Consider the following 12,464-nt stretch of genomic DNA (forward strand, 5'->3'; position numbering starts at 1 on the left):
AAACGATATTCGATAGATTCTTCTCTCAAGAACATGAACAGGTGTGTGTCTCTATGAACTCCCTTAATGCTCTACTCATGCCTGGCTGCTATGGAGTGGCCGCAGTGGGCCCAAGAATACCAAAACAATCAAGAACGGGCAAATCACTGATGCAAGGCTTGATTGAGCGAGGCAGCTTGAGAAGTGGGAGTAAGTACAGGATCCGATCCAGAGCGCTATATCCGAACGTGTAAGTCCTGAAAGTCCATAGTATACAGTATGCTTTCTGCGGGGAAAGTGAAACCTATCTAGAATCCATCTCATGTTAGTCCGATACCTTAAACATTATCACCTAATCCAACCCTATCTTCACTCTAGTACCCGTTTGTCATGATACTCCAACACCTTTTCAAAACGAAAAAGCATTTTTGGCAAGAACATAGACGTATTCTATGGACAGAAGTGCATGTGGATGCTGCAAATTGTAGTGAGTACCGATATGGCGATAGATTGAATTCCCGCAGCTTGGGTATCATATGGATATTATATAGGGGAAAGGATCGAATGCATGTTCTTCTATCCATTGCTTTATTTCTACCATATTTTGTAATCAGTGCAACACTGGTTCTGGCACAATCTTGTGTATAAATTTCCACTCCATACTTTCTACAGCTTTGTTTCCATCTTCGTGTCATGCGCTTCTGACATATAAGTCAATGCAACTTTCGTCATCTGCTAATCTCCCCGAGAGGCCTAGGCCAAAAACATCAGCAGCGTGCATAAAATGAAACATGACTTGCACAGCAAGCATTGGCGCTGTGTCTAATGTGTACATATAGACTTCATGACTAGCAAGATAACCGTCATGCCCTTGACCGAATTCGATAACCCGGAATATGCAGCGTAAGATGATGATGACTGCCGCACATAGTAGCATCTTAAGTAACGCGACCCAGGAATATTTTCCATGCTGTGGAATGCTGAAAAAAATGGGGGAACTGCGTATCCGCTTCCAGAACACAAGCGAGATGATTAAAAAGAAAGCAAAGAAAAAGAGCTGAATGAAAAGGCCAATCAGCATGATCGTTTGGCCTGTCTTAGCCATACCTTCTTGCGCCATCATGCCACCACCGCCAGCTTGTAGTAGAAAGGCGAGCACATCGCCACAGACAAATATCTTTGTCACACGTGTTGGTCTTATGATTGAGGCTTCTGGAGCCCTAACAAAGACGACAAGACGGCCATAGATCATGTAGATTGTTGCTGCGTAGAGAGAAGGAGGAAGAATGATGAAGAGCGATTGACCGATGTAAGGGCCTAAATCTGCTGGCGACTTCGCGGAGATGTATCGGAAGACGTAGCCAACGGTCATCACTAAGGTTTGTTAACAAACGATGAGAGAAAAAAAGAAACTATTCAACCCTTACTTACTGAAGGAGCCCACTGTAAGAGCGCTATAAAACCATGCCCTCTTTCGTAACAATTGCACGAGATGATAGATAGCGCTGATGCCAAATGCGCCTGCAGCAATTACCGCGCCCGCGAGGCTGGGCGAGTAAATATATATCCCATTTTGCCCAGCCATTTAGTTTGAAGTTACTATTTGAGAAGCTCTTTTCGGTGTTTTGAGTAGAGAAGAAACGAGGATAGCTGAGCGGCTTGAGATAGTTGAAAGATAGTAGGAACGATGGATTGCAGACTGACGAGGTGTAGAACTTGGGTAGAATAGACGTAGTGTGTTGTTGGTTATTGTGTACTGTCTGTCCAGGTAGATATACTGCGGTCACAATCCAGCTTGCTTGGACTCAGCCTCTAAAGCGTGTTTTGAGATCAGACATCTCCGAATGCACAGACCCGTAACGCCAGGCTAGACACGCTCGACTCGGATAGTCTAACCTGGAAAATGGGATTAGAAGGCATTACGCTATACGAGGCATAACACGTTCCATATTGTGATCATGATTGTAGATGCAGACCTGAGTCTGAGCGAAAACCAATTTTGCCCCACTAAACGGGCAGGAAGGCGTATTCGGGTAGTAATGCGTATTCGGTTATTTAGGCATTTGATCATTACTCTAGCTCATCAGACCCACAATTTGAGCGTATTGCGTATGTCCAAGCCCTAATATGAAGCTTGTCAGGAGTACCTAGTTTCATTATGAGGGGACTGCGCCTCTCTTCTATACCTAGGGAAATACAGGAGCATGGCAAGCCACCTCGAGGGCCCGCTTTACTGAACGCCACAATCCTACCCACTCATTTCAGGTCTGCGCAAAGAAGAGAAAATGAATCATTTTCCCAGTCATTGGTGGCTTACGAATGTACCTTCCAATATACCAATAGCCTTTCGGATTTAAGTGAGCTTTAACACAATTTACCGAACAATGGAAGCAGTCAAGCTCCTTGGGTGCATCCTATCCACAAAAGACCTTCGAAATTTAAGCTCGTAAATCGTGGAGTTATTACTCTAGTTGACCACACCCATCTTCCTTGTCACATATATATGCATCATCTTCGGCTGCATCATACGAACAATCGCATATTTGAAGAGATCAATATAGTCTGAAAAGTGTATAACCCACAGAGAAAGCACTTGCATGCATATTGTTTACATTGAACTGACCTCTAAAGCGAAATTTGTTAATCCTCATTGTTGTTGCTAACGGAAAGATGGAGGTGAGGCGTAATATTCTGCTTTCTCTTCTAGCATGGAACGTACTAAAGATGTGATAAATTGAATCAAACTTTGTCTGATCTCCTTTTGTATAGTAGCTGTGATGCGACACCGAGGGTCTGGATAAGGTAGTATCCTGGCACGTAGCGAGAGATATTAGTCGGTGAGACGTGGTTGATGTGCACATAGAGGATTCTAGCTTTGAAACAGAATTTCGCTATTGGGAGCAATTGTTAGTAATAGCTGCCGCATTGGGCTTCCGCATGAAGTAGACTGTAATCAATAACAAAACAATGCATATTGAGATGTATCTTAGTCTCCTATATCCTTTCACCTTTCAACTACTTCAACTCACTGAATTTTCTTAGAACCTCTGCCTCTTCCTCTATGTTTGGTTGATGCACATGATTAAAAAAGGCGTCATGTGCTACTCGAGCTTGTAAGATAGCTGCTTGTGTTGCTAAAGTTGATACGCTAACGATGGATTGGTAGATACCAAGGGCAGGATAGGCGAAGAGACCAAACATAGCTAGAAGTCTTGAGTATTAGTAATATAGCGCAAGAGGGGAGAAACTTCCCAGTAGATATAATGCTGACACATAAGAAAGACTGCTTACCACTCCCTGGCTTCACTACTAAGCCCATCCCCGCTTTTCCCAATCCAGTTACCAGCCCTAAGCCACCATGTTTTGTTAAACCCACGGCCGGCTGTTTAAACAAACACCATATTGGATCCGCAAAACCTTTCACAAAATTCTTACCAGCTTCTTTGCTCCCACTCTTCCAGTCTGTGATCGGTCTCCTCTTCCGGACTTTTTCGCCATACAGTAAAGGCACATTATTCAGTCCCTCCGTTAGAGCGACGGGAAAGTCGACTAATGAACCTTTGATTAGACTGGTCATCATTTTATTAACGCCAGCCTTAGAAGCGGCGCTGGCGCCAGAACTAACAATAGGGGTTTCGGCAGTGGTGGTTTTGGCGGTGGGAGATACATCAGAAGAAGAAGAAGAAGAGGCCTTGGCAGGATGGTAGTGTTTGTAAGCTTTGACAGGAGCCGAGACGAGGGTGCCGAAGCCGTGGCTGAAGTCGACGACGCTAGCAAGGATGGAGGAAGAGGTTGCTGTCAGGGGATCCCAACGTTCCGTTCCAAGACAGAAAGGGTTCGAGTGTTGCCTAATTATTGTTAGACAGATTCAATAAGAGAGAGTATTGTTGTTAAACGAGATGTTATGAAGTAGAAATTAGGGAGCTTAGGGAGATGTCTTACAAGTTGAGCTTGGTCAAGTCCAGTAGTTTGTGTTTGCTCAAGACGGTGATTGCTTTAGGGGATAACCTAATGCCCTCGGTAGCCCTCTTCCCTTGTTTCTTGAGTGCCTTTGCATCGTACATCCATACCCCGCTTTCTGTCGGCAACAGGCTGCATGCAAGATTTTTCTGGGGAAGATTGCTGTGAAATGATTCTACGGCACGCTTCACACCCTGCTCGCATCGCATCTTTGCTGCGATAGCCTCGGCCGAGCGCTTTGTATTCGGATCGAGCAAAGTTTCAATAATAACTGTGAAGTTTTCCTCGGTGAGAGATGTGTGGTGAACTGGGCGAGGCCCAGCGCCTGCAGCGGCTACCATGTCACCCCAAAATGGCTGACTGGAAACGAGTGTCAGCAGAGGCTAGCTGCATATTTAATGAAATTGACTCACTCTCCGAAAAATGGGATAATAGAAGTTGGACACGCGTTCAGAAGACCGCAGGCTGTTGTTCCTGCACCGCCGTGATGTACAACTCCAGAGACGCGCTTAAACAACCATTCTAGACGCATTGTTAGTTCATATGGACCTCGGACTCGGTTTTAGCATTACCATGAGGACAGTCCCCAATGAACAGCACATTCTCGTCCTCCCTCATCTCACCAAGGTTGCTCCATCCCCGTGAAACAATAGCTCTGACACCACGCTTCCGCAGGGTAGACAAGATTATTTCTGTGACGGAAGCTGGGTCTTCCATAACGATACTGCCAAAACCAATGTACAGCGGTGGAGGACCAGCTCGAAGGAATTCATCTATATCCTTTGGGGGCGAATACTGAGGCTCTTCACGGAAAAAGAACCCGCAAACGTCTGCTACATTAGCATACACATCAATAGAAGAGTGTAAAATTCTCACAACTTACCAATATGTAATGGCCAATCATTCGGTTTAGGTACGAGACTTGGCGACCAGCAATATGTGTAAGGTACTTGAAGCGATTCCATGACACCTGCCGCATCGATAGCGCCGATTGGTTCTAGTGAGAGTGTATTCTCTCGCCAGTTGTTGATGATATCTCCCAGTCTGTACAAAGGTTTGTTAGGCCCATCAAGACTCGCATAAAGAAGCTAAGGAATCCAATTACCCTTGCCAAGTTATCATCCCAATCATTCCATATGTTAGATAGTTGGCCGTACTCGGATCAAGATTCGACCGTTTAATATTCACTAGGGGATGTGGGAAGGCTTTTGTTGGGCTCCAAGGCATTGTGAACATCATATGTAGTGGAATACTTAGTGCCTCTGCGCAATGTATATGTGCAAAACTTGGCGGGTTTGCGATGATGGCTTCTGCGATGAATGGTACGCCAGTATCTGGATCAGGTTCGAGACATGATTTCCAACAACCCTCTAGTATCTCAGCAATCATGGCGCGTTTTTTGCCGATGTCTCCGGCCTTGATCGTTGAAAACTTGGGTATGATGCCAGGGTTTTTCACCATGTACTACTCAATGTGAATATGAGATATTAATTCTACTGACAATACTTACTGCCATAAGGTCTGACGGATCAGCACCAATAGGGAAGAACTCGAGATCTGACTCGTGTACAAAATTCTTGAAGACATCATGCGTCGCAATGCGTATCCTATGACCATAGAGCTTGAGCTCAGTACCCAAGGCTATGAAGGGCTGGATATCGCCTGTACAGACTCATAAGCTTTTGGGTATAATATAGAGAGTTTAGAGCAGTGAATTTACCTCGACTTCCAACGATCTGTATCACAATATTGAATGGAGGAACTGAGGTCTTCTTGTGATTATCAATAGAGTATCTGGCATTAGTGTTGAGTGATAGTGTTGACGATGGACTGCTCTTCTGAGTCCTCTTATACAAAAAACTGTTCAATGTACTAGCGTCTTGCGCATCGAAAGTGAGGTCGATACGGTCGTCGTCTATAATGATGTGAGAATGAGCCACCTAAAGAAATGGTGCAGGATGAGAGTACCCTTTGTAATAGCAGACGTGCGAAGATTTGTGCCTGCAAGTCTGAGGTCGGTTTCCTCGTCTTTTTTAGATGTTAGGTCCAAATGGTGCATAATGGTATTCCAGGGTAGAAAGACAGGTCCTGATGCTTTTACTATGAGTTCCTGGCGGTAATATGATTCTCAAGGCCGTTACTTAATCTGGCCTCCAACGAATTAACCTGATCAGAAATCTGCGCATAGAAGGGGGAAGGACTATCACTTCATGACCGATCTAAGTCGCATAGAACCAATTGCGGATACGCCAAATACGCAACCGGAATACGCATACCGAATACGCACCCCAAATACGCACCCCAAATACGCACCTCCCCTGTTTCACAACGAGTGGACGCCTCTAGACTGATTTTCACGTGATAGATCCATGTTTGGGCCCATAGCTAGCTAGCTAGCTAGGCTGCATACGACTCTAGCTTATCAGGCTATTTTAGGCTAGCCGAGCTTCCCGGGGATTTCATCCCCTGTTCTTGCCACAAGTCTCCTTGGCAGCTCGATCCTGGCGTCCCAGTAGCTCCCCAAGATATCATTTACAGCTGCCACGATATTTTTCCCCCAGCCCTCCATCCACCAGTATCCTTCGAGCCCCGCAGACAGCCCGCCAAAATGAGCAAACAAAATCAGCGCAGCTGGGTGACGCTGCTGCAAGCGCAAGAAAAAATCATCTGGCGCGAGACTTAGCCAAATAAATGGACCACTCCAACTACGATTGTATTCCCAATCAGGATGTGGAGCAACATCTGGAAAGAGGTGCTTAGAAATGCTTTGAAACAGAGTAGTCCAAGCCCAGCACTTGCGTAGCAGGTACAAAGACTCGTCATACACGAGCGCGTCAGCGCTGTCCGCCCATATCGACTTGAGAGATTGCAGCTCCGCGTCGTAAGGGACACTCACGGCATCCGGGTCGAGTTCATTCCAGTTTCCGATCCTTAGTAACGAACTTAGCGGACCGACGTTAACGACTTCACGAATTTGCTGTATTAATCGATTTACGCCTCGTATTAATGGGATCCAATCCTCACCAAGAATACGCGAGCGGTAATCGGCTGGGGACTCGTTTGCGTCGCCATAATACAGATTTCCGAAGGTGGCGAAAACGTATAACATATTTATGGAGGCGCTCGCAAAGAGAGCATCACTGTCTTCTTCATTAATGTTGCAAAGTTTGGTTTGGAAGTCGCGAAGGGCCCTATTGTGGTGTTGGGCAGCTGTTGCGATCAGGGTATGCTTCTTCGTTGAGTCGAGGTAGGCGAGATGTAACGCTGTGAGGCTGAATATACCATGCATGACGTATGGATGTTGAGCTCCAATCTGTACCATGACGGTTTGCCAGATATGATCAACACCTGGTGTATTGACCATTGTAAGGCTGGTGACGAGAGACCAGTGATGCAGTAGAATGAGATCGTTCATGGTGAAGGAATCCAGCTCTCCACCATCGTCGAAGTTTCGGGGCGATATCTTGGCGAATGTGTGTAAAGTACTGCAATCTGATAGCCCAGGTGAACATGCGCTAATAGTCGGTGCATGAGGCGTAACTGGGAGGGATAGAGTAGCAGGCGCAGATATTTTCGAGAAACGTGGAAATACGCAACGCGTACCTCTCCGCATGCAGTAACCACAGCCACTCTTTTCTTCATCGCACTGTGCCATCTATCAGACAACCTTGTTCCAAATTTATTTTCAAGCTAAACGCACCTTGATCCTCCTGCGTTTACACTGTATACATCCGTTACGCGATTTGGTATGTGACCGTCGTTTTCCCATTGGTTTTAGATCCATCGTATCGATGCGAAGGAGCCAAAACCGCGATGCGAAGCTGGTGATAGGTACGGTTTCGATACACAAGAACACTTTGGGAACAATGCGATATCAATGTCCCTGACAATGTCATACGTGCGTGAAGTATATCGTGAGACGAGATACGTCAGTGCGAAAGACACGGGCATTTTAGAGCGCAAGGCATTCCTGGAGTATGCGACGAAGTTCTCTATCATTCTAACCAGATTTGTCTAAAGTTACGAGGGTGGCACAGGACAATCTGGGCGGCGGAGCAGCCGCGTTACTAATCAAATAAGAGTGCATTCACCTTAGCGTCATCACACTACGGCGAAACAATACTCTGCGCCTCTTTAAGCAGTGCTGCTCGTCCTGCCAACTAGATGTGAACTCCGACTTCGCTATGTCCCTGAGCGGTCCTAGGTTAAGCGGGTTTGGGCGGGCCGATAAACTAGCACTTGGGGCATTGGTTAGCGCTGTTGCCTAGAGCCGTGTCAGTTGAGTATACTATCGGCTATTGTTACTATTTAGCCAAGTATATCCTAGTCGCTTTGTACTTGCGTACAGTATCATATTAAGCAAACTGTATTACTTACTTAGATTGAGCCAGATGCACGCACTCTGTCTTGGAGCGAAGAAAAGCCTCCGTCATGCCACTGGTCAACTTACCTCACGAGCTTCTCTGTGCTATAGTAGCCGAACACCTGCACGCAGAGAGCGATCTCAATGCATTTGCGCGAACCAATCGTCTCCTCTACCACCTTACGAACCCATACCTCTACGACCACAATATACGATGCTCCAACGACTCTGCGCTACTGTGGGCAGCTAAGCACGGGCAACAACGCACAGTGTGCAAGCTGCTAGAGAAAAGAGCATGGCTTGACTCTTCGACAAGGCGATTGGGGGAAGCCCTTGTATTAGCAGCCGAAGCAGGTCACAAAAGCATTGCACATTATCTCTTCAATGAAGGGGCCAATGTCAACTTTTACATGGCTAAGGGCGCATACGCCAACGCGCTACAAGCCGCCTGTTCAGAAGGGCACCGGCAGGTGGTCAAGATGCTGCTTGATAAAGGCGCTGACGTTAACGCGCAGGGCGGACGCGATGGCAATGCACTGCAGGCAGCTTCTTCTTCAGTAGGGAGTCATAAGCAAATAGTCAAGATGCTACTTGAAAAGGCCCTTATGTTAATGTGCAAGGCGGATTCTATAGTAACGCACTGCAAGCTGCTTGTTCAGAAGGTGACGAGCAGGTAGTTAAGATGCTGTTAGACGAAGGTGCCAACGTTAACGCGCAGGGAGGTCCCTTTGGCAACGCACTGCAGGCAGCTTCTGCGGAAGGGCGTGTGCAAGTAGTCGAGATGCTGCTTAAAGGCGCTAACACGAATGCGAAAGGCGGTATGTATAGCAACGCACTGTACGCAGCATCAGAAGAGGGCCATGAGCAGGTAGTCAAGATGCTACTTGACAAAGGCGCCGACGCTAACGCACAGGGCGGAGAGTGCGGTAACGCACTGCGGGTTGCTTCAGCTAGAGGACTGGAACCGATAGTCAAGATGCTGTTAGACGCAGGTGCCGAGATCAACACGCAAGGAGGTCGCGTGGCCGTAGGCACGTCTCCAGTAGAGCCATCTTCTTCTCCGCTCTGAGCGCAGATCGGATTTGCGCCGGAATTCAGACATTTCTGGACATGCTTGGGATGGCCAACCATATCCATGTACAAATTGCCTGCTCTCTGCAAGCAGGTGACCACCGCCTTTGGCCGAATACCCCCGTGCACGACATAGGGCTGCCGAAGGATCATATCATCTACACTACAGACTATCGTTATACATACCGGCTAGATAACAAGTCCCATCTAGATGGATACAGCGCCCCAAAACTTTTTGGTGTATTCACGACTGAGGAGTTTGATAAAGATGTGGTGAGAGAGAATGCTTTGAAGTATCTGTTTCCCAGGCTGGCAAATGAGTATTACAAGTTTCGAGGGTAGACTCTCTAGCAATCCTTCGTTTTGCCTTGATCATGTAGACACAACCCTAAGAAGACTGGAAATATGAGCGTCTTTACATAGAGCAAGTCCTGAAATCGTTCACATCATTTCGCACTTGAAGAATCTATTCCCGTGTGCAACAGCCTGCTTCGTTGTCAGATAAATCGGTCATTCCCATTCCCTTTGAACATTAGCAATATCCCTGACGCGGGTCGGTATGAGAAGTGAAAGCTTACTGTTCCCATACAAATGGATGTGATCACAAGCTTGCCACCTGTTCTTCTCAGTCGCGAAAGTGCTATGATAACTTGGCGGACACCTGTACAACTCAATGGCTGGCCGATGGCGCTGTAAAGCTGTTTTAGTTCAACGGCCAAGATGCAGGTTGGTTGTGAAACTACCTACATAGCTCCCTCGCGTAGAATCGCCTTCGTGTTATCTAGCCCAAGCTCCTCGAGATAGTATACAACCTGAATATCTGTTGATCTGATGCTGCGAATAATGCAAGAACATCTGGTCTTACCAAGGAAGTGAATGCTTTGTTGATGTCGATGACATCAATATTATCCTTCGACAATTGATACTTCTCCAGCAGTTTTCTGATCCCCGGGACTAACAAACACAGCATGAAAATAGAGTCTAATATTAAACCCTAAACAAAAGATGATTTACAAAGAGTCAAGACGAGAGAAAGCGGTAATGAGAATTGTGAGCGCATCGAACACTCGAACCGTCAGTACTATTGTTACGCCTTTTCTGTCAGAAAGCTTTGCTCAACCAGGGTACTCTTCCTGACAACGATAGTTGCAAGAGCGGTGAGTGACGGTATATGCATAACATAGAATACAGACACGTCGGAGCTTAGCTATGCAGCTAGCCAATTTCGCAATCCAACAGCGAGGAGTGAGTCAACTCCGTATTCTCCAAGCGATTTTGTAGCGACGATATTCGCCTCAGCAATCAGGAAAATGTTTGCACCTTTCTTGGTAACTGCTTTCTCAACCACATCCACCGCCTCATTCAACAAAGAAGCATTGAAAAGCAATTGACTTGGCTTAGACTGTCCATCAACAAGACCATTTCGCTGGGTAACTCGTCCTCCGGAGCTTGATACCTGCTCTCGAAGTGTTGAGAATCAGACATCTTGAAGCCATGAAGCCTCATCCCAATGAGGGCCGTGCCCAATTTCGATTCTGGTTATGATTTGAGCTGCAGTATCGCTAGGCGGGTCCAATATCGCGGATTTAATAATCTTCAAGTACTTCTTCCTCGCTGATGGGTCTATAGCCCAATCATGTGAGTCTCTCTGCGACACCTTTGTTTTGTACCACATCACCGACAGAAGTAGCCATGCCGAGATCGATGGAGACTGCTGTCAGGTGTTCCTCTCTTCTGTGCTTCGCGAGAGCGTCTTGGAAGGTGCCTTTGGCAGTGTAATTGGCCTGACTGGCGCTTCCTGAGACACCTACTAAAGATGAGGGAATGATGAAGAAATCCAGATCATGGTCAGCAAGATGTATGAAGGCTCCAGCTGCCCTGAATCTTGGAGCGAATTGCCGCATCTTATGTAACCTTCAATCTTCATGTGCTCAAATACAAAATCCTGTATTTTGTTAGCTCATGTAAATCGATCTTATGGAAAATTGTGTAAAGGATTCTGTACCTCAAGGACCATATCAGCATATATAACACCACGAATGGGTGGTAGCTCTGCCTTGTAACTTTTCATCAGAGCCTTGACTTGACTTTCGTATGAGACGTCACAGCTAACAACAGTGGCAGCGCAACCAGCTCTGTATAATTTGTTCAAGAACTGCTGACTTCCTTTGGTGCCACCTGCATTGCGCGACAGGATGATAAGGGACTTGGCACCATGCTCGACAAATTTTTTGCAGGGAGAACGGCCAATTCCTCCTAGACCACCCATAATCATGTAAGAGGAGTCAGGACGAAATGAAAGCTGTTTTGGCATTGCGATGACCTGTAAAATTCCAGTTCGTCAATTGTCGTTGTGAGAGATTCATATCCAATTCCTTACCGGAACCATCATGTCTGGTGTCACAGACATGACGACCTTGCCCATGTGTTTGCCTGCTTGCAAACTAGCTAGGTTGGAGCTGTGGCTCACGCTTACAAACATGATATTTCGGTATGATTTAGAGCTGACTGATGAGAATGTGAATTAGCACTGTGATGTGCGGATGTCGCTGTTGTGGGAGAAGTCGAAATTGGTGTTGCGCCTGACGCCGAGGAAGTGGATATATATATTCCATTATAGTCCTGTATCAGCCGTTGGCTATGTAAGACTTTGGCCGTAGGCCGTTCTATCTAGTTTTTATTTACAATTTGGAGGTTTCTGCTATAAAGTGTAGCTAGGGTGCTTCGGCCTTTATCTAGCTAAGCTATTACTAGCTTTCTAGATGCCTGGTGCTAAAGAGCAGTTTGGTAATAGGGAGAGATGTAGGGCGGCTAAGCTGCCTTCCAGCGAGCTCTCTTAGGGGATAGGAAATAGTACTAATAAAAGCAAACGTGTTTTTCTTCTTTTTTCTTCTTTTCTTCTTCTTTCTTTCTTTCTTGCTGTTTCTTTCTTGTTTTTGTTCCTTCTAGCCCTCCTGGCCTAGGTGCCACTTTCTTGTTCCTATCTTCGTGCTAGTAATAAAAGCTAGAGTAGCTTCTATACCGCTCGTAGTATAGAGTAAGAGTGGGAGTTTAAGTACTTTTTGGTTTAGAGTCTTTTTTAAGCTGGTTT

At 46.2% G+C, this 12,464-nt stretch overlaps 6 protein-coding genes across 6 annotated transcripts; 2 read left to right on the top strand and 4 right to left on the bottom strand.

Moving 5' to 3' along the window:
* Nucleotides 1-739: 739 nt before the first annotated feature.
* COCSADRAFT_67636 (uncharacterized protein) lies at nt 740-1,546 on the bottom strand (the record flags this gene model as incomplete). Its single annotated transcript, XM_007703847.1, has 2 exons — nt 740-1,353; nt 1,411-1,546. Coding segments are annotated over 2 exons (750 nt in total), but the record flags the coding sequence as incomplete, so codon positions are not given.
* A 1,424-nt stretch (nt 1,547-2,970) lies between these two features.
* Nucleotides 2,971-5,998, bottom strand: COCSADRAFT_343149 (glycosyltransferase family 1 protein; the record flags this gene model as incomplete). The annotated part of the gene is made up of 10 exons (XM_007703848.1): nt 2,971-3,182; nt 3,271-3,827; nt 3,922-4,299; nt 4,353-4,461; nt 4,512-4,769; nt 4,823-4,983; nt 5,045-5,403; nt 5,450-5,601; nt 5,660-5,701; nt 5,908-5,998. 10 exons carry the CDS (start codon nt 5,996-5,998, stop codon nt 2,995-2,997), a joined length of 2,295 nt encoding a protein of 764 aa, XP_007702038.1. The 3' UTR covers nt 2,971-2,994.
* A 378-nt stretch (nt 5,999-6,376) lies between these two features.
* Nucleotides 6,377-7,708, bottom strand: COCSADRAFT_146826 (uncharacterized protein; the record flags this gene model as incomplete). Its single annotated transcript, XM_007703849.1, has 2 exons — nt 6,377-7,585; nt 7,640-7,708. The coding sequence occupies 2 exons, from the start codon at nt 7,706-7,708 to the stop codon at nt 6,377-6,379; spliced, it is 1,278 nt and encodes a 425-aa protein (XP_007702039.1).
* Nucleotides 7,709-8,370: 662 nt separating this feature from the next.
* On the top strand, nt 8,371-8,589 carry COCSADRAFT_42258 (uncharacterized protein; the record flags this gene model as incomplete). Its single annotated transcript, XM_007703470.1, has 1 exon — nt 8,371-8,589. A coding segment is annotated over one exon (219 nt), but the record flags the coding sequence as incomplete, so codon positions are not given.
* A 353-nt stretch (nt 8,590-8,942) lies between these two features.
* COCSADRAFT_94217 (uncharacterized protein) lies at nt 8,943-9,371 on the top strand (the record flags this gene model as incomplete). The annotated part of the gene is made up of 1 exon (XM_007703850.1): nt 8,943-9,371. A coding segment is annotated over one exon (429 nt), but the record flags the coding sequence as incomplete, so codon positions are not given.
* A 1,636-nt stretch (nt 9,372-11,007) lies between these two features.
* COCSADRAFT_28216 (uncharacterized protein) lies at nt 11,008-11,855 on the bottom strand (the record flags this gene model as incomplete). Its single annotated transcript, XM_007703374.1, has 3 exons — nt 11,008-11,277; nt 11,379-11,696; nt 11,754-11,855. 3 exons carry the CDS (start codon nt 11,853-11,855, stop codon nt 11,008-11,010), a joined length of 690 nt encoding a protein of 229 aa, XP_007701564.1.
* Between the last annotated feature and the right edge of the window lie 609 nt (nt 11,856-12,464).

Source organism: Bipolaris sorokiniana (assembly GCF_000338995.1).
Source record: "Bipolaris sorokiniana ND90Pr unplaced genomic scaffold COCSAscaffold_10, whole genome shotgun sequence".
In the NCBI taxonomy this organism is placed as follows: domain Eukaryota; kingdom Fungi; phylum Ascomycota; class Dothideomycetes; order Pleosporales; family Pleosporaceae; genus Bipolaris; species Bipolaris sorokiniana.